Below are 21,225 nucleotides of genomic sequence, written 5' to 3'. Positions count from 1 at the left end.
GGGGACCCTGGGCGGTTCACAGTAAAAACAATTTAAAATTCAATAAAATTATAAATAACATATATATTTGTCATCTATTTATTTCATTCATTACTTCATACTTTTGAGCATTTCTTCCATATGCTATGATCATCAGCAGATGGGCCCACTGATATTCACCTATCAAAACCATCCCAATTTTAAGCTTACAAAATTATATGGAAGCAATTCCATATAACAGTTCAGAAAGATTTATTCCCAAATGAGTGTACTAAATTTCAGCTTTAATGTCAATGGTAGGAATGAATGAAATTATATTATGATCTATGCATTAGTCAAAATATGTGAACATTCAAGATAAATTCTTGAAATAAAATGTTCTCTTGGACAGCAGCTTTTCCTCTCCATGCTCCTGCTCAACTTTTTTGGACACTTCGGGGGAGTGGGGGTGGGTGGGATGTGTGTGAAAAGCTTGAAAGTGTATGCTGCCTAGAAAGAGACTCTGGAGTAGCCAGCTCTGCCTGATCCTTCATCCTGCTCTCTGGGACAGTGTAGTACACAGAGTTGGTAAAAGACTTAATGACAATCTCCTCATCTGCTCACTGTTCACCTGATTTCTCCATCTGGGCAGGACAGTGGTGGCAATTATGCTTAGTGAATGAGGTTCTACGTTTCCTCCTACCTTACACAAAGGGATGAATGGCAGGAGGCAGCAAATCCATCAAATACCCAAGCTTCATGCTGTTGCAAAGACAGGGCCAGGGGAGGCTTGCCACCTGCCTCTGGCTGGTCACTTGCCTTCTAATTGTAGAGTGCTTAAAGTGCTCTTGCAGGCTTTCCAAAACATCTGGGCAGAGACAGAAGGAGGGGTTGAGAAAAGGAGAATGCCGCCCGTCCCCTCTCCATTATTTGCCCTGAGAAGTGGACCTAGAAAGAAAGGTGTTACCTCCTTCTTTGCACTCCTCTCCTCTCAGGCTGGGGCCCTCCCAGAGAAAACCTGTGAGTAAGAAGCAGCAGCAAGGGGTACTGTCTCCAAAAGCCACCCTAGGGGCCCCTCTGCTCTGATACCCAGAGATGAAAGCAAGTGGGGTCACTGAAGCAGCTCCTGCTCCTCTGCCCAGGGGTAAAGAACGAGGTGACATCAGGATGAGGGTGGTGGCAGATCCCCCTTTTTTCTTTTCCACCCTCCACAGGAGATGAGAAAAGAGATGGCTAGTTATTATTTCTTTCTGACTACTTCTGCTTAGCCCAATTCATTCCTCTTCCTTCCAAATAAAAGTGGCCCAGTGGAGCCCCCTTGTCCAGTACGCGTGCAACACCAGGGGCGGGGAGGGAGACCCCCGGCTTGGGTGTATCTTGTGAGCTATTGTTTTCGACGGGGATTGAAAGAAGGCACTGTGCCTTTAAGAGCGCCCGTGGCACTGTTGTTACCACTGGGAGCTGGGAAGGTGCTACCGTCGGGGGGAGGCTCTCGCGTCCTTGTGCCTTTTCAGGCGAAACGGGGGCAGGGCAGGCCCACGTTCCCGATCGAAGATCAGGAAGCGCCGGGCGAGGAGGCGCGGGAGCTGAATCCTCTCCCCTTTGCGGCTCCGAGAAGCAACATGGCGTTTCCCCAGGGCGCCCGGGGTCCTTCTCTGGGCAGGGTAGGAGACCGTTCTCCTCCCAACGGAGTGGCGTCCTAAAAAGAAGCGAAGCCGTTCCAGCAATGTGAGTGCAAGCCCCGAGCTCCGGGTTTCACAGCTCCGCTGTTCGTCGAGCCCGGCAAGTGGACTTTGCTCCGGGATCCGGGCCACCCACCTGTTACTCCGAGTGCAGCCCGAGCCTCTCGCAGCGAGCGAAGCTCTCTCCCGAAACGGCGCTGCGCCTCTGGCAGTTCGCTCTCGGAGAAAATGGAGCGCGACGGACTTTCCAGCGCGGACCAGAAGCTGATCCGGGAGAGCTGGCAGAAAGTGGGCGTCAACCCCCTGGAGCACGGCATCGTCCTGTTCACCAGGTAGGGCAAGACAGATCGCCCGGCCGGAGGGCGCACGTGCGAGCTCCTCCAGTGCCCGCAAAAGCTGCGGGAGGGGGTGGCGGCTGAGGAATCCTCCTCAGCAAACTTAGCTCCAAGCTTCCCCCGCCAGAAAAGTACCCTCTTGGATTCCTCAGCCGCCGACATGGGATTGTTCCTGCTTGGCGCCTTGGCGATCCTGCCCTTCCTGTTTCCCTTCTTTAATGCAACCTCCGTTCTCCCCCTCCTTATTCTGCCTTTTCACGGCATCTGCCCCTGCTCAGTACCCTCCAGATGTGCTGGATTACCGCTCCTATCATCATCAGTTATTATAGTAAATCGCTGTGCTGGATGTGCTGGCTGGAGAGGATGGGTGTTGGAAGGGAGTGCACTGAGAAAGGCTGTTTTGGAGCACCACATGGGGCTTTGATAGCTGGGAAAAGGTTAGGCATCCAGCTCCTTATCTCCTACCTACCTGGGAGCAGGCTGCCTTTTCTCCTTTCCCCATTTTGATTCTTGAGTGTCTTATGTGCTCATTCAAATAACTCTTTATTGCTCGATGGGAAGCAAGCAAAAAAAAAGTCTGGAAAAAACAGTAACTCTTCCGATCTCTCCTGCATTTGTGCATTTGTTCCACCTCTTGATTCTAGAGAAGGATGCGCGGTGGAGAACTCTGCCTGGCTAAATACATATAAATGAGAGAGAATCTTAAAGAATAAGGGCGAGAGAAAGAAGGTTGCTGGTTTTAACCACTTTAGAGCTTTAGGATAGAAGAGGCTCCATTTCTGTGCTGTGCATTCTTACACTGAGGAACTCGCAAGCACAAAACGTAGGGAGTCACCAATGTGGACAGCTTTAAAAGTGCGACTGGCGTATTTGTGGAGGATGTGAGCCTTGACTGCTATGTCCAGCATGAGAGGTGGACTGGCTTTCAGTGGCAGTGGCTGGGAACCTGGGCAGGAGGAGAATGCTTCCCCCAGACTGCTTGTGAACTTCCCGTTGGCCTCTGGCTGGCTGGGATGAAAATGGAACCTGCACCCAGGCGGGCCAGTGGGCTCATCCAGCAGAGCTCTTGTCCCCTTACTACATTGACTGAAGAGATTCTAATACTATAGTCCATGCATCCTTTGTAAAGAACAGTACTTTTGTTTTGGGACTGATGAAATATAATAACCAATACTGTTTTAAAGCATCCTTTTCCCTGAATCTAGAGGAAGGATGATTTCCATTTAATGCACAAGGCTTTCTTTCCCCTCTCTCCAGCAGTTACATTTTGACAAGCCATAGCTGAGTAGTTGCCCTACCAGGGAGGCTTGTTTGGAAGTTGTTTGCAAATGTGGAAGAAAGCACCACGCTTTCATCTCTTTCCTGCAGAAAAAACCCTTGTGCAGAGTAGTGGAGGATTCTTAAAAACCTGCACACTGAGTAAGAGGCATATCCCTGTGAGGGAGGAACATATGAGTATATCAATATCCATCAATGGATGGCTGGGTTATGTGAAAATGAGTATATGCAATGTTTATTTTGTTCTCCAAAATCCATATTGAGTAATAGCTTTATCAGGACACCTAAAAGGTACTGCAACCCAGATATTTATTGGAAAAGGTGTTGGTCTCTGACAAGAAGATCCAGGCTCAAATGTACCCTTGGCCATGAAAGCTAATTCTGTGGCTTTGAGCCAGTCACTGTCCGGCCTACCTCACAGGATTGCTGTTATGGTGGTGAAAAAATGGAGGAGGGAGTGCTGGTTATGTCATTTTTGCTCCTGGAGGAAGGCAGGAAATAATTTAACAAGTACATTTTAGATTTCCTTTTTGTGGACCAGTATAAAGATACTTTTTTAGAAAACTTGTGTTTTATGTATGAAAATGCATGTGCATCCATGTGTATGTGTACAAAAGATTATGGAGTATATTGATTTTTTAATGGAGCATTAACTGGCATATAGTTCCCTGGAATGTTCCCTGAAAAAGAATAGAACCTTCAGGATACAACATTTCCTACCACTGAAATATGTGAAACTCACACTCCACTACAAGGTTATCATGTCCAGAACAGCTTTTTAATAAATAGGCAGAAGGAAGAATTGCTGAAATGTGAAATCCAAGCTGAGGGTGAAGAAGCAGCTCTGTAATGACTGTTCCTGTGTGTGATGGTTTGCATTGGAGACTGAATTTGTGAAGTCTCATAGGGCATTGCACAATGCTAAATCCTAAGAAATATAAAAAGCATTTAGCATATAGAAATGCAACGTATTAGTGAACAAACCAGTAAGCCTTTCTGTAAATCACTCTTCTTCCTGAAACCGTTATTGCACTTTGGAAATTAAAGGAGGGACAGTGTTACCAGAATTGAGGAGAGAATACATAATCAAAATAATCAACTTCATCACAAGAAACAGGAGGCTTCTGGACTTTGGAAACCAGATCTGAAAGCAATTTCCTGGCACTGCTCACAGAAATGCGTACAAGTCCAGAAGTTAGATGCTTGCAATGTACATTTTTAGTTGCCAGGCCCGAGATTGTCATGAACAGAATTGTCACCAACTATTTCAGCCCTTCTGTGTTTTTGCATACTAGGAAAAAAAATCTAATGATGATTGTACAAATAGCAGTACAATATGTTTTGGTAGCATTGGGAATCTTGGAAGTGCTCACTAAATCATAGCATTGCAAAAAAAATATATGTGAAAAAAGAGGATTAATTTTTGATAGGAAATCTGTTTTGGCTGAATACGTTCTGCAGAAGAAGTGGCAAAAAATTCCAGCTTGATTTAAATAATTATAATTTATCATTATAATTTTATAATTACTCAATAGTGTAATAATTCCTTCTAGTGGAATGTTATTGTCAGTTTTCCTTAGGACATATAAATAGTGTGATATGAGACATTAATACAGTTTTTATTGTTAGCTGACTGATTTATTATAGAAAATGCTGGTAAACTAAAATATATATTTATTTAGATAAATGGTCCTTAAAACTTGGGGAAATAGCATAGGATGAAAACAGCAAAGGGTCTTGAAGAAACTTTTAATTAAATATTGCTTTACTTTATTTTTTTAGTTATATCAAAAAAGTAATTCCTAATAACTTCTCTCTATCAAATGCCCTTTTAGATAGAAATATTGGATAGAAATGTTTTAATGTTTTGCATCATTGCTCAGTATTATAAATCTATAAATTATGAGGGGTTTTTTTTGCTTTTGTGTGACTTCAGTTTTCTAATCCTTTTGTTTTCTTTGTTTTCACATTGCTTTTTACTGCTATTATATTTAAATATTTTTTAAAAAGCAAAATATATCAAGAACTAACCAAAAGAACTGTATCAAAAGGCAATCAATGAAAAAAAAAGGAGTCAATTATTGCCAAGGCATCAGGGGATTGATTAAATATAGTGTGTGTGTGTGTATAACCCAAACCAGAATTCGATTTCTTATAAGCTACTAAAAATGGGCAAAATGTGTGCATATTGCCTGTAAATTGTACTGAGAATATATAGATGAAATATGAAATATCTAAAAGAATGAAACTAGCCTACTTGTCAGTGATGTAAAAGCTGATGGAGATTATTTTAAATTATAAATTATTTAAAAACAATCAGTTTAAACTACACTGAGAATATATTGTAAAGCTTCAAATATTCAAAATAATTAAGCTATTGCAATTGTTAGTGGCATAAGAACTGATGGAGATAGTTATTGAAAAATACTAGTGAATTTTTTTACACCTAAATATAAAGCTGTTAAAAGTTCATCAGAGAGCAGAACTGCAGTAGCAGTGATAAGCATCCTGTAGAGAGTATAATGTAGACCTGATGTGTACAGTTCTTAAAGCTTTAAGTTGCGTTTATCATTAAATGAGATAGATATAATACGGTGATTATGAAATGCATATATTTGGGAGGTTGAAAGTGCCTCTTTGCATCTCAAGGTAGTTACTTGCTAATTAAAAAATTCTTTACAAAAAAACTCAGTCTGGAAGAAAAAATCCAAATAGAACCCATTTCTGCCATGTCCTAGTGTCTTGCTCACTGAATCAGTTTAGGAGACTGCAGTGAGTTTTTCTCCTTCTCTATCATGATTTGTTATGTTCCCCATTTCCACAATCTGAATGGTTAGAATTGGGTTTTGTTCATCAGCACTGTAAGGAAATTCTTTAAAAGGCAGATTCCATCTGCTTCATAGTGAACATTTTTAATTGCCAATAATATGTGGGATAATGGAAGCAGGCCCGCAACTAGGGTCTGTGTCACCCGGGGCAAACATGCATTTTGGTGCCCCCCAGTGCTCATTTTGGCGCCCCTCCCCAGCATGGTGCCCGGGGCACATGCCCTGCTTGCCCCGCTCCCATTTGCAGCCCTGAATGGAAGTATGTTTTGCCAGTGAATGTTGCAAATGTGTATTAAATGTATATAGTCAACCTACACATCCTGGAAACCATGGGCAATAGCTTTTTTCCTACTTATGGATATCAAAATATATACTAGCATGTTTACATATGGATTTCATTCTTCTTTTTTGGTAGAAGCATTTTTCTAGCAAGACAGTTGCAATATATAAAATTAAGTGACTGTTTCAGTTTCTAATCTCAAAGGATGGGGGCTGATTTTTGTTGGAAATTTCTGTTGCCTTAAATGTTGATAAATATATTTTAAAAAAGAAAAGGCCTTTTTGTGTAACTTATGGAAAGGGATTGAACTTAAAGACAAAAACAAGTAATGTTTTACAATAATAGGCTACAGAAATCTAGGATTAATATCAATCAATTGGGGTCATGTGGAAAAGCCATTGTTTTTTCTCAGATGCTCCAGGACTTAGTTTAAGCTAGGCTTTAGTAGAAGAACTTGTTTTTAATTTCCCAGAGTATCTCTGGAGCATATGAAACATCAAACTGCTCTTGATCATATGCAGAATGGCTCTTCCTTAGCATTAAATATTACAACTACTCATAGAAATCTTAGGTGCTAAGGCATCTGGGACAGAGAAAGGGGAATATTAAACAATATTTTGTGTTTGGCTTCTGTAAATCAAGGGAGCAGTTCCAAGCCCTTCCACATTTGCATAGTACTGCAAAGCATATTAGAGGATGTTTCTAATTGCTTGTGACATGGCAATCACCCAAACTGATGCCAGGCCTGAGCCTTGAGGGCAAGCACAATTAATTTCAGAATCAGTCCTCCAGCAGAGGAAATGGTGCATACAAGAGAGCAGCTGAACGCCTGTCACATTCTGTAACCTCAAGGCTAAGGAGTAGAAAGCTGAAGAAGCACATGGGATGCGGCCTCTGGAAATTAAAACATTTGGGGTTGATTTCAACATTCAGTAAGATGGTTTTAAATGAGCAGAGGTAGTTTACAGACCTTGATTTAATTTATTATCATTTAATAAATGTTTTAACCTATCCTTCAACATGGTAAAATCAAAAAGGGATTATGGAGAGCTCTAGGGGCATTTCACCAAGTAGGGTAAATAAGTTTCAAAATGGCAAATCGAATTCAGTGTAAATAAGTATAGAGTGATACACATTAGCTCCTAAGATCTGAATTTCACTTATTCATTAATGAGGCCTGAACTGACATTGAATGTTCAGGAAAGGCATCTTGGAGTCAGGTGGACAGCTCAGTGAAAATGTCACCCCAGTGGGCAGCTGCTGTACAAATGGCAAACTCCATGTTTGGAATCTTTAGGAAAAGGTTTGAAAATAGCACACCTGATAAAATGCTCTTATACAAATGCATGATGAGACCACACTTGGAGGTTTGCATACAGTCCTACTTTACACATTTTAAGAAGGACATTCTAGAGCTAGAAAAGGTGCAAAAAAGGGCAACCAAAATGATTAGGGAGGAAATCCCTTTCCTTAGGAGGAAAGCTATAGCAATTGGGGCTCTTTAGCTTGGAATAAAGGAAGGCAAATGGAGACATAATAGAAGTATATAAAATCATGGATGCTATAGACCGGTATTCCTTAAACTTTTTTCTCTCCGGACCTCTTCTAACTTTTAAACGTTATGGAGGACCCCAAAAGAGCTTTTGTTCCTATGGGTTGTATTTATCAATATTTACCATATTAAAAATTAAAATTGACACATTCACTGCTGCTACTGCTTCTCATGATTGTTTGATGGGATTTTAATATTGTATTATTTTTCAACATAGGCTAGCAAATAATTTTGATTTTGTGGATCTCTGAGAGGATCTTGGGGGACCCTCAGGGGTCCTAGGACCACACTTGAACAACACTGCTATAGACTATGTGGAGAGAGAAGTTTCTCTCCTTCGGCCAGAATATTAGAATTTGAGGTTATCTGTTGAACCTAAATGCTATAAAAAGTTGATGCATAGTTAAACTGCAGTTTGTTCTCAGTTGTGGTAACAGCAACCAGTCAGATGTTTTTAAAGGTAACTACAGTTTTGGGGAAGATCCAGCTTTCAAAGGCTGCTAATATTTGGATCCAAACACAGTCTCTAGCCAAACTATTACTGTACTCTAAAATGTGACAATGCAGCAAAGTGTCATCGGCGATTCTCATGTAAAGACTTTATTAAAAAAAGAAAAAGAAAAGATAAATGATCAAGACGACAATGCCAGCAGTTCTCATCAAAATTAATTTGATATCTAGTGTTCTGTACCATCTAACAGAGCCAATTTCAGTGGATTACCTTAATGGACAAGACTAAAGCAATTAGCCGTTTCTTGATCTGAAAGCAAAAATATTTTATAATAGTAATCAGCATTCATACTGTATTACACATAGTCAAATAAACTATTATTTCAGTAATATTTAGAATAATTTGAACACATTAGAAAGCCCTAATCTAATGTGATTATCATATGTTTGCTCTTTTTCTATTGCATAAGATACATGAACTCCAGTAGAATTGGAACATTCTTAGCTGTGAAGACATTTCATGCCAGTATATAATACTGCATACTAATCTTGTGGATTTTTATGCACCCTCAATAGCTAGGAGAGATGCCTGCAATGTAAACAGGAAGAATGTTCTTAGGAGATTAGTTAATTTATCTATTTAGCGGCTGAGTAACTAAAGAATGCTCTGGGAGACAGGATTAAAAGGCCACTGTGGATGACATGCATGTGTAAAATCCAACCTGACAATGAAAAGCTAATGAGAATTTGGGGCTGTGTCACAGAATGAGAAAGGGAGCATTATTCTCCATACAGCTTGAAGATGATCCTTAGAGTGCTCTGTTGGATACTGCTGTAGATACTGGGCATTTCAGATGCATTTTGGAAGTAGGGGTGCAAAAGTAGGGGGTTCATCCAATGTCATTAGTAGATTTCTGTTTGTATTTTGGGACTTCTTCATGTTCTACTCCCCAGTATAGGAGTAGCACCTTGCACCATCTCCTTGTATCATCTCCAGGATCTATTCCAGTGTATCTCCTATCATCCACATCAGCTTTGGAGTGTGCAGATGAGGTGGAGGAATCCATTCCATTTGGGGAGAGACAGGATTAAATGCAGCTGTCTGAATGAGAGAATGAATCATGGCTAGGTAAAGCGTGAAAGATATTAATACTTGTGATAATAAGAATATTTTAAGAAAGGAAGACTACAGTGGCTTTCAGTGCAATACATTCAGTGAACAAAATTATGTTTGAAGTTTTTTGTGTAGAAGGAGACTTAGTGTTAGCTATCTTCCAATGTTTTTGCTAGATGTTATGACTTCTGGTTTTGGGGGGGGGGTTTGGTCTCTCTAGGTCTTTATCATTTGATGATATGATATAAATTCTTAATATGAAATATACATTTGTAGGATCCTATTTCTGACATGCTCAAGCACATAACACTACAAACTAAATTTTGATCTTGTAACAAGAGAGGTGTGCTACATCAGGAATTCATTGCCTTCTCTGTTTCCTGGTAGCAGGCAGGAGGCGGGAGAAGGGTAGGGAGGAATGCAGTTGGGCTCATCTGGTCCAACATTTTTCTACAGTGGCCAAGGAGATGCCACCAGGGAACTGATGAGGAGCATGTGATGACAATAGCTCTTTCCCACTGTTCCTTGCATCTCTAATACAGAACTGTCCAGAGCATCAAAAGAACCTTTGTGGTGTCTTGAATAACTGCTTAGGAGTCTAGCAAAGTGGGTTACCTTTCCTTATATTCTACAGGCAGTAGCAGTGTTTGAACATTATTGGGTGAGAAAAAGGCAAGAAGCTGGAGCACAGGAGAGAAGAAAATGCAGCTGTGATGGCTTGTGCAAGGAGAAGATTGGCAGGAGTAATTGGAATGTTAGTAGGAAAGTGCTGTCTCTAAGTTAGAGCATTCCACCACTCCACTCTGTTACCAGTTCTAGACTGCCAATTGAAGCCATTCTATACAGTGCACCATCTTGTTCAAGTCTAGGTTGACTTGAGGAAGGAGGAAGGAAAGCACATAAAGTCATATTGCCTTAGCATAAAGGAGATGTATTGCCCAGAATCCAAGTGTGTTTGACATACTTTCGTGGAATGAAGACTGTTGTGGTGTGATAGATTTAAGTTATACTGAAAGTTGAAGATGAAGCTTTATCTTCTTTTGCAGTTGCTTTGTCTCCCTGAAAACTGGTGGGCCATGAAGAGAGACAAGCCCATGTACTATCCAAGGGAGAGAAGGCTGTTTTTTTTCCCCCTGGTGGGACCCTATTCTTATTTCCCTTTGAGGTTGAATTTCTTGTTTTCCTGTCTCTTGTGAGAGAGATCTATCCAGAGGAAGCTGGGATAGCCCATGAGATGGAAGAGAGCAATTACTGAGCTGAGATCAAACAATGATATTGAAGCCTTACTATCTTATTTGCATGGAGACCAAATAATTAATGGGTGGATGTTCTTCCTTGTGTTTTAGGCTTTTTGATTTGGATCCAGATCTCTTGCCCCTTTTCCAGTACAATTGCAAGAAGTTCTCTACTCCTCAAGAGTGCCTCTCATCACCTGAGTTCCTGGAACACATTAGAAAGGTGAGGGCTTATAAAACAAATTACCCCAATTTGTAAAGCTTGTGTTAGCAGGTAGTACTGCTAGTATAAAGATGGATCTGATAAATGTAATGGTTATTAATAACTGATCAGCATAGATTTATAACTCCAAACAGTAGATCCCATTAGCTTAAAGTCTGTGTATTCTTGTCACCCATTCAGCTTCTCATCTTCTTAGAAAAAGATGGGGATTTAAAACATGTGATAAATAAGTACTTCAGTGTAAATATTTTTATCTTGCTCATTGGCATTTCTTTATGAAGAAGTTTTACCTAATCCATTGTAAATTATAACAACTTACTTAAATTATTTATTTATTTAAATAATTTGTATGGCTGCCCATCTGACAGCGTTGAACCCAAAAGTTACAATGACCCATGACACTCAAGGCAAACAGTATATCTCAATCATAAAACCACATCAACAGCAGAGCTTGCCTAACTTCTTGACCTAAAGCCTGGGGAAACAGCCAGCTCTTCAGAGCCTTACAAAAGGCTAACAGGATCAGGGCTATCCAGATGTCTAGGGGGAATGCTGTTCTGTGAGAGAGGTGCTGCCGGACAGAAGGCACAATTCCTGGGTTCAACAAAATGACATTGTTTGTTGGAAGGGACCCAGAGCATGCCCTTCCTGCTAGATCTGGCAGGTGAGCAGAAACAATGGGAGAAAGGCAGTCCTACAAGTAGCTTGGCCCTATGCCACGCATAGCTTTATAGGTGACAACCAGCATCTTGAGTCACACCTGAAAGTCTACTGGGAGTCAGGATAGCTCACAGAGCAGTTGTGTTATATGGAAACATCACTTGGTTGGCTTAGGATGTACAACTGGGTATCATCAGCATACTGATGATACCGCACCTCATGCTGACACATGACCTTGCCTAGTGGCTTCATGTAGATGTTAAAGAGGAGTGGCAAGTGGGTAGAGCCCAGAGGCAGCCCACAAAACAGGAGCCTCAGGTTTAACCTCCCCCACCTGAACACCAACTGGGCCTTGAAGAAAGGAGGAGAACCACCATTACACAGTGCCTCCTACTCCTAATCCCCGAACATGGGCCAGAAGGATACCATGATGAAGATCATCGTCTAAGTGCTCGCTCCCTTCCCTCCCATTTCCCAGAGCGTTAGGCACCTGGAACTTCTGCTCCTGGCTAGACTGCATAGGTGAGCAGATTCTACCTAGAGAAGATGGTCCTGAAGGCAACTAGGACCAAGCCATGTAGAACTTTACAGATAACAACTAGCACCTTGAATTGATCCCATATGCCTACAAGTAGGCAGTGTATTTCCTGAAGGATAGGCATTATTTTACTAAACTGGCTGACTGTAGTCATCAAACAAGCAACTGCATTCTTGCCAGCTGCAGCTTTTAAGTTATCTTCAAGGGCAGTGGCTCATAGAGTGAATTGCAGTGCTCTAGCTGGGAAATGACAAAAATATGAGTCACTGTCTTCAGCACCTCTGCATCCAGGATAGGTTAGAAATGGTAGACCAGACAAACTGGCCAGTAGCTGACCTGGTCACAGCTATCACCTTCTACTCTAGCAGGAGCTGTGGGTCCAGGAGAACACCCAGATCCTTCAGGGGAAGAACAATAGAATATTCATGACAACAGAAGGCTTCTGTATAAACAGTAACTGCATCTGCCTGGGATTTAGTGTGAGATATAGATGTAAAGTTGGGTATCTCAGCATACTAATGATACGTAATCCTAAATGGATGAATGGTCTCTCTCAGTGGCTTTATGTAAATGCTAAATAAAACATGGGAAAGAGCTGTGCCCTAAGCCACTTTATATTGGAGTGCCCAAGAGTTTAACCTCTCTTCTTCCAACAATACTTGATTGGAATAGTCTACCCGGGAAGGAGTAGAGCCACATCAGAATAGGGTCCCTGGCTCCTAACCCTCACAGGCAGTCCAAAAGGATATCATGTCTGATGATACTGAATGCCACAGAAAGTTCTAGTAGGACCAGAAGGAAGGCACCTCCCCCTTCCAGCTCCTGCCACAAGAGCAGCCAAGGAGGTTTCCATCCCATGCCCATGCCTGAATCCCAGCTGAAAGGGATTCAGATAATTATCTCATCCAAAGCCTTCTGTAGCTGGAGCTCCACCACCTTCTCAACAGCCTTTCTAAAAAAGAGTGGGCTGAAGAAGGGTTGAGAATGATCAAGGATAGCTTGGTTGGGAAAGCAAGGTGCTCTTCTGGATCAGTGACCCTGGGAGTCTAAGTGATTTCTAATGGGCATTTGAGAAGTTTGCCAGGGAACTCTAGTATATCTGGCTGAGTTCTGGAATACGAAGGAACTCGACTGGGAGGGGCAGCCCAGTCGAGTTCCTTCATATTCCAGAACTCAGCCAGATATACTAGAGTTCCCTGGCAAACTTCTCAAATGCCCATTAGAAATTGCTTAGACCCATAAAGTGCGTGGTGCAGACCAACTTAATGCATCTCCCCTAGAGGTTAGTAATGGTCCTGTCCGTCAATTCCATCTAGTGTGCTTTAGACATAAGTAAAAAAGGAGTGTAGAAAAATGGTTTTCATCATTGATCATAATCAATGGGCAGATTAATTTGGAAATGTGGAGGCAGTTTTTACTCTACTCTGAATCCAGATCATTTGGGCTTTGAAAGCACAGTACATCAAATTGATTCTGTAAATCAATTAGGAGCCATATGGATATTAGAGCGATGTGCTCCATTCTGCCAAATCCTGTAAGTTATCATGGGTATTTGCATTTTGGACCAATGGAACCTTCCCAGGTACTTTCAAAAGATGCACCATGTATAACAAATACACTTGTTCAATTTGGAAGTAGCCAAAGCCTGACCAGCTGGCCATTTCTCAATTTTTTTCTTATACCCAACTAACTGTATTTCCGTTGTGGACTGGTGAGGTTTATAGGCAAGCCTGAGTGATCCCTTTCTGTTCCAATAACCAAACTGTTTTGAACTATCACTGTAATCATTTTAGCCTTTTCCTTTTGAAACTGTCTACAAAATGCTCTAAGGATGGTATTTCCTCATGAATACGTATTAGGAAAAACCATCCTCTTTTTTGTTTAGTATTTGTTTTGAGGAGGAAAAACATTCAGCTGAGAAGAATGGCAAGGAGGTAAAGCTAGAATAAATTAATTAAGTTTTGATAGCATCTCTCTGTGAGATAACTTGTGGCTATCTGTCACAAGTGAGTCAGAGATACAAGTTGCTTGTGTAATGACTGGAATATGCATTGATAAGATACCACCAGGTGTAGTTTTTTGAACATGTACAAACAGAGGGAAATAGGGGTGTTTGTATGTTCTGTTAACAGCCTATATTAGTGATCTGTATGTAATTTCAACTATTATTTCAATATAAAAAACATTTTCTACATATAGACTTAGCAAGCCTTGTGTGGCACAAGGTGGTAGTTGGCAGTATTGCAACTGAAACTCTCCCCACGACCCGAGTTCGATCCCAGCGGAAGCTGGATTCTCGGGTAGCTGGCTCAGGTCGACTCAGCCTTCCATCCTTCCGAGGTCGGTAAAATGAGTATCCAGCTTGCTGGGGAAGGTGATGACTGGGGAAAGCAATGGCAAACCTCCCCGCTATAGTCTGCCAAGAAAACGTCGCAAAAGCGGTGTCCCCCCAAAGGGTCAGACATGACTCAGTGCTTTCACAGGGGACCTTTCACCTTTCACATATAGACTTGGTAATAATTTCCTGGCTAGGCCACCATCTTGCCATGTTATCTGGGACTCGTGGTTTGTGAGCCCTGAAGAAGTGGATAGGGGGCTGTCTAGAGTGTTCTTTGACACACAGTTTGGACCCCTGCCCATCCTACCTGTTGTAGGGAATAAGCAGAGAAGTGATGACCTGGATCTGTGAGATTGTTAATGCTTCCTTGCATAAAGGGGACCTGCTAGCAGCCGTGAAGGAGGTGGTTGTGCACTCCCTTCTGAAGAGTTTATCTCAGGACCTGCAATCCTAGATAGCCATCAGCAGTCTCCCACCTTCCCTTTTGGGGAAAGGTTGTTGAGATAGTCGTGGTGGATGAACTATGCAGCACCTCAGAAGAAGGAGATTATCTGGACCCTTTTCAATAAGGCAGCTTTTATTGTTCTCTTAGATCTCAGTACCTGGATAGGAGTAGTGTGTCTTTCTTGATCCTTTTAATCATCAGCGTTTGGTACCATTGACCATAGTATCTTACTGGATCATCTACAGGTATTGTAAATAGGAGTTCTGTTGTGTTGGGGGATGAGAGGTGCCCCTGACTTATAGGGCACTGTGGGGGTTGGTCCTCCTTGCTTGGTCTTTAACCCTATATGAAAATACTTGGGGAGGCCATCCAGCAGTTTCAAGTATGTTATCATCAGTATGATGATGAGACCCAATTATACATCACCACCCCAGAGGAGATGACGTTGATGGTCTGTCCTGGTATCTGGAAGCTGCAAAGGTGTGGATGGGAAAGAATGGGTTGAAGTTAAACCCAAGGAAGGCAAAGTTGGTGTTTCCACATTGGGATTCTCCATTGACACTGGTGTTATCTCTGGGCAAACACTATCTATGAAGAGGCAGGCTTGTGATGCAGAGATCCCTCTGGACTCCCAGCTTCTGCCTTGCCCAGTTTCAGCTGGTGCACTGTGGTGGTCTCTCATGAAGAATGTAGGAAGAATGCACAGACACAAATTCCTCGGGATGAGAGCCCCGATTCAAGCCGTAAGCTCTCTTTTATTATTCTTTTACTATAAACATGAAGCTCATATTACAAAGAGCTGACTGGTCTAAATAGCAGTGCTTGGCTCATGTAGTCCTTGTGATCTGCCTCCTGGCACAGCTCAGGTTACAGCTCGTGTTGCCTTGTGAGGAAAGTTTTTGCTATAACCTTATCCACTATGGAAGTTCAAGGAAGGTTCAATGAAGATAAGCACAACAATGCCACTGCCGTGGTTTGCCAGCCAGCAGGATGCACGCAATGCTCTCTACAGTGCACCAATTGTGGCCTTATCTGCTGCAGGAGGATCCAGTACAGTAACTCACCTTCACTGGGGACAGTGGATAGTCCACTGTAATACACTATACATGGGGCTGAATATAATGACTACTTGAAAATTACAACTGGTTGAGAAAGCAGCAGCCTGTGTGTTTCTTGCACCCAGTGCTAGGAGCATCTCACATCAATGGTGCAAACTTTGTACTACTTATCAGTTCAGTTCTGGGTACCATTTAAAGTGTTGGTATCGTCTGCAAAGCCTTTTAAGGGTTAGTACCTGACTGCTTGCAAGACCACCTTCTCCAACCTGTATCAGCTCAACCTAGATCATTAAGGGCAAAGCTCTCCTGGTCCCACACTTCTGGGAGGTGAGGAGAGGTAAAGCTGGAAGGCGTTGCTTCTCAGTGGCAGCATCGGTGCTGTGGAATCTTTTCCCCACGGAGATGAGGCTAATGGTGGCTTTCAGAAGGCTGTTAAAAAGGGAACTGTCTTACTGGAGAGGGTTCCAGTAATGCTTACCAACTGTGACAGCTTTTATTTTTTCACTTGATGTTTTTTTAAAGAAATGTTATTGTCATGCTGTATTTTGGTCATTAGATTCATGATTTGGGGTTTTTTTTAATCATACCGTGATTTTTAAATTTTTTTGCAAATCATGTAACCCACCAAGAGTTCTGAGATGGTGGCAGGATATGAATTCAACAAATACCTGAGGGACCGTCTCATCCCCATTACATCGGCCCGCCCCACCCGATCATCCAGAGAGGGCATGTTGCGGACCCCGTCCATAAGAGAATTCCATCTGGCGGGGTCCAGGAAACGGGCCTTCTCTGTGGTGGCCCCCGTCCTCTGGAACATCTTGCCCCTGGAAGTGAGGCAGGCCCTTCGCTCCTGACCTTCCGGAAGGCCCTGAAGACCTGGTTCTGCCGTCTCGCCTGGGGCGGGAAAGTGAATAACCATTCTTGGGGGTGGCTCGCACCCTAGAGTCCCTCCCACCAGCCTGGATTTTATTCCTTCTTGGATTCTATATTTATTTACTGTATTTTATAATAATTGTTTTTATGAGATTTTAATGTTTATTTTTGGAGCCTGCTTTTATTGTAAACCGCCCAGAGTCCCTCTTTTGGGAGAGATGGGCGGTGGCTAAATTTGAAAAATAAATAAAATAAATAAAAATAAATAAAATATTATGATAAATAAATAATTGAAGCAGGCTACATTAATAGGCAGATATAGATTTTTTTCAAATGTACTTTTGTTCCTGCTGAGCTCCTTGGATTGTGGTGGATAACAGCAGAAGCCTTTGCTACGATATTTGCAGAAGGCTTTTAGAAAAGGACGAAGTCAAACAGAATGGAACACCAGATTTGCCTTTTTTTTCTCTTTGGTAGGTAATGCTGGTAATTGATGCAGCTGTAACCCATTTGGAGAATTTGCACTGCCTGGAGGAATACCTCGCTAATCTTGGCAAGAAACACCAAGCAGTTGGTGTGAAGGTTGAATCCTTTAAGGTAGGCACTTGTTACAGCTGGTTTGCTGTGCCTTGCTTTTCAGTCTTTCCTCATTTCTTTAGGTTGCATACAGGTAGTCCTCACTTAACGACCATTTGTTCAGTGACTGTTTGAAATTATGGCAGCGCTGAACAAATGGTAGCTACAACCAATCCTTGAAGTTACAGCCGTTGCAGCACCCCTGCGGTCACACAATCAAAATTCAGGTGCTTGGCAGCCCGCCCACATTTACAACTACAGCATGCGCTTCAATTCCCCCCACCCACCTATTTCTCTCCATCTCTGCCCTTTTGGCTGCCTTGCACTCTGCCGTTGCCACCTACCCCTGCCACCAGTGCCATCCCCAGCTGACCTTCACCGTCGTCTTCCTCCTGCTGCTGATGAGGTGCACCTGGTTGAGGCCTCATGAAGGGCCAGCAGCTGCCTTGGCCAGGTGCACCTCATCAGCAGCGGGAAGAAGAAGATGGTGAAGATCAGCTGAGGGCAGCAGGGGGTGGCAGAGGTAGGTGGCAGCGGAGCGCAGGGCCACCAAAAGGGCAGAGATGGGGAGATAGGCAGACAAGGGGAGTTGACGCGGAGGTGAGCATGCAGGGCAGGAGAAGCGTGAGGTCCTCGCCTAAACCCATCACAGTCCTCACCTAACGACCACAACCAGGACTACTGGAACTGCCATTGCTACCTGGGTGGTCACATGATATTTCACCTAACAACTGCTTTGCTTAGTGATGGAAATTCCGGTCCCAATTAGGGTTGTTAAGCAAGGACTACCTGTAATGTTATCAGGGATATGAAAACATAGTGATTGCATACAGAGTATGCTATGCATATGTTATAGTTAATGGAAAAAATCTGGGAATGTTGTCTTTGATCTCGTATTTGGAGATAAAGAGTGGATTTGCTTTCAAATGATTCTAATATTTGCAGCTGTAAATGTTTGCAGTGGATTTTAGTGAATAAATCTCTATTAGCTGCTAAAAGTTTTCAAGTTCCCCCCTTTAAAATATAGTCACTGATGTAATCGCCGACAAAACACAGTTTATTTGTGAGAATATAGTGAACAAGATTGTCTTTTATATTTACAGATTGGGCATTAATTTTCAGCGATGTGCTCTACTGGGTAGAGAAGAAAGGCCAAATTAGGTAGCATAATCTAGCAGGTAGAGGGAATGTGGCATTCCTTCTTGCCAAGTACCATGTTCATATGGTAGACCATAATCTCTCTCCAATATTAATAAATTATATTTGCCTTGAAATTTCTGTTTGAATGCTAACTCTCGTCTTCTTTATGATTTGCAGGCTGTAGGGGACTCACTGCTGTATATGCTGGAGAAATGCCATGGTCCTGCCTTCAAGATGAATGTGCGTGAAGCCTGGACAAAGCTATTTAGTGCTGTGGTGAAAGCCATGAGCTGCGGCTGGGATGTTCCCAGAAAGGTGGAATAATCTCTGATCATGATGCTTGGAGTACTTTGCTGTTCTGAGTCAGAAACAGCTGTGATGAAAGAGCATGCTCACCTTTCCAGCTTGATGTGTTTCAGAGTAATCTCAACAGCTTTCTTTCTGTCTCTTGCTTCCTTCTGCATTTCCTGTCTCTGTTGTGACAGTGTGCTCCAAAATTCAGTGTAGCAGGTCCATGTGTAGAGGTGTGTAAAACATTTCAGTTCAAACTGTTTTAAGCACCAAATTCTGTGAAACTCCTCACCATGAGCATGAAATAGGCTGTTTTGAGTATTGTGGAACTGTTATGAACCCTAAACAGCTCTTTTGACCTTAAAATACTTCCAGAATGCTCAAAACAACTGGTTTTGCATTAAAAAGAGCAGATTAACATTCAGACTGGGATGTTTTGTGAAGATGAAATGATTCAAAATGAAACATTTTGCACACCCCTAATCTGTTTGCAGGGGACAAAAGTGAAGCACCCTGGAACTGCAGTTATATGTTGACTGCAGTGGCTTTCTTGCCTTTAAGCTCTTTTTTTAATTAATCATTTTTAAAGAAGAGAATGGACAAGTGGAAAAAAAATTTATGCATATAGTGTCAGTAAGTAGACACAGATGCAAACATTGTACAGTTAGTGCTCAGTATATTGTTGAGAAAGAGTTAACCATAAAACCAGAATACATTAAGTTATTTATAACAAAAAAGAAAAGGATTTTAAAGATCTTTTTAAATCTCTTAGCTGAATGCCAGTATCTCCACAAGCTCTTTATTCTGTATTGCTTTATAAAGAGCCACTGCAAAGATGTTTTTAGCACAGAAAGGCTATTGGGCTAGCCGGTTTTTTAGGATAGAGAGCTTGATATTCTTTCTGTAAAGTTAACGAACAGTATGGGCATTTCCCTGGGGTTATCTAAGCAGTACAGTTTTTTCAAAAAGTGGGTTAATTCTATACAGTATACATTGGGTCTGCAAAAAAGTTGGGCTTTTCAAATGCTTGGTCTTAAGATATAACTTAAAAGCCAGTAGGTATGCAGTAGCTGCCAGTTCCTTCTGTGTAAAAATAAAATCTTGAAGTGAAATTATAACTGATATAGGGAGAAGCTTGGGAAGGCTTCTAGGATTCATCCTGATTTCTAGCTGAAGAGATCCATACCATAACATCCGTTTCTGGCGATTGCTAGATTCTCATGTCTTCCTCCCAAGGCACTGTTTTTGCAACCCTATGGGTGCCTGTGGAAGGGAAGAGAAGAAAAGGATGACCAATAGCAAGGTGGATGGATTCAGCAATGGAGTACAGTACAGTAGCAATGGAAGACCTGAAAGACTAGGTTAGGGACAGATCATGGAGAATTATCTACGTGGACGTTAAGAGTTGACAATGACTTGATGGCACATAATCAAGCAGGGATGCCTGACAAGACAACTTACCTTTCTAATTAAAGCTACCTTTCTAGTTCTTGTTCTAGTGCCTGCTTTGAAAGTTAGAAACAATAGCTTCATTTTTGGAGTAGAGAAGGGGTATTTAAAATACTGTAGATACTCTTCCCCTTTTTTCTGCTTTCTCTCCAGAGGTAAATTGGCATATAGAAAAAATCCATGTAGATCAAGTCTGAGCGTACTGTATAAAGAGGCAGTGTGCCTTTTTTCATGGTAGGGGAAGAACATTACCTGACAACAGAATGATAAAGGGTTTGAGGTCCTTCTACCTTCTAAACCATTGAGCTAAGCATATAGCCTAGGAAATGTAGTTCTAGACTGAATAATCCCACAAGCAGCATTGGAATCTTTCTGGGACTAAGAAAACATCTTCCTGCTTGTCCTTTGCAGATCATGAAAAGATAACTTCTTGCCAAATAAATTAGTTAGGATTTAAGGTGCCAAAAGTCTTTTGGTTGCTTTTGCTGGAAAACACTAATGCGACTATACTTTTGGACAGTATTAATAGAAACAGTTAATGCAGAATCATATCTTGTGATACTACATAATGTATGAAACTACATGATTTTGATGATTTGTTGTTTATTCGTTTAGTCGCTTCCGACTCTTCGTGACTTCATGGACCAGCCCACGCCAGAGCTTCCTGTCGGTCGTCAACACCCCCAGCTCCCCCAGGGACAAGTCCGTCACCTCTAGAATATCATCCATCCATCTTGCCCTTGGTCGGCCCCTCTTCCTTTTGCCCTCCACTCTTCCTAGCATCAGCATCTTCTCCAGGGCGTCCTGTCTTCTCATTGTGTGGCCAAAGTATTTCAGTTTTGCCTTTAATATCATTCCCTCAAGTGAGCAGTCTGGCTTGATTTCCTGGAGGATGGACTGGTTGGATCTTCTTGCAGTCCAA

The 21,225-nt window shown here is 42.1% G+C and overlaps 1 protein-coding gene across 1 annotated transcript; it reads left to right on the top strand.

Annotated features, from left to right (window-relative positions):
- Positions 1 to 1,494: 1,494 nt before the first annotated feature.
- NGB (neuroglobin) lies at positions 1,495 to 20,894 on the top strand. The gene is made up of 4 exons (XM_063290158.1): positions 1,495 to 1,972; positions 10,824 to 10,935; positions 17,325 to 17,444; positions 18,741 to 20,894. Exons 1-4 carry the CDS (start codon positions 1,869 to 1,871, stop codon positions 18,885 to 18,887), a joined length of 483 nt encoding a protein of 160 aa, XP_063146228.1. The 5' UTR covers positions 1,495 to 1,868; the 3' UTR covers positions 18,888 to 20,894.
- The last annotated feature ends 331 nt before the right edge of the window (positions 20,895 to 21,225 follow it).

The sequence above is a fragment of the Candoia aspera genome, chromosome 1 (assembly GCF_035149785.1).
Source record: "Candoia aspera isolate rCanAsp1 chromosome 1, rCanAsp1.hap2, whole genome shotgun sequence".
NCBI classification, from domain to species: domain Eukaryota; kingdom Metazoa; phylum Chordata; class Lepidosauria; order Squamata; family Boidae; genus Candoia; species Candoia aspera.
Note: the sequence above shows the minus strand (reverse complement) of the source record. Positions and strands in the feature narration are given on the sequence as shown.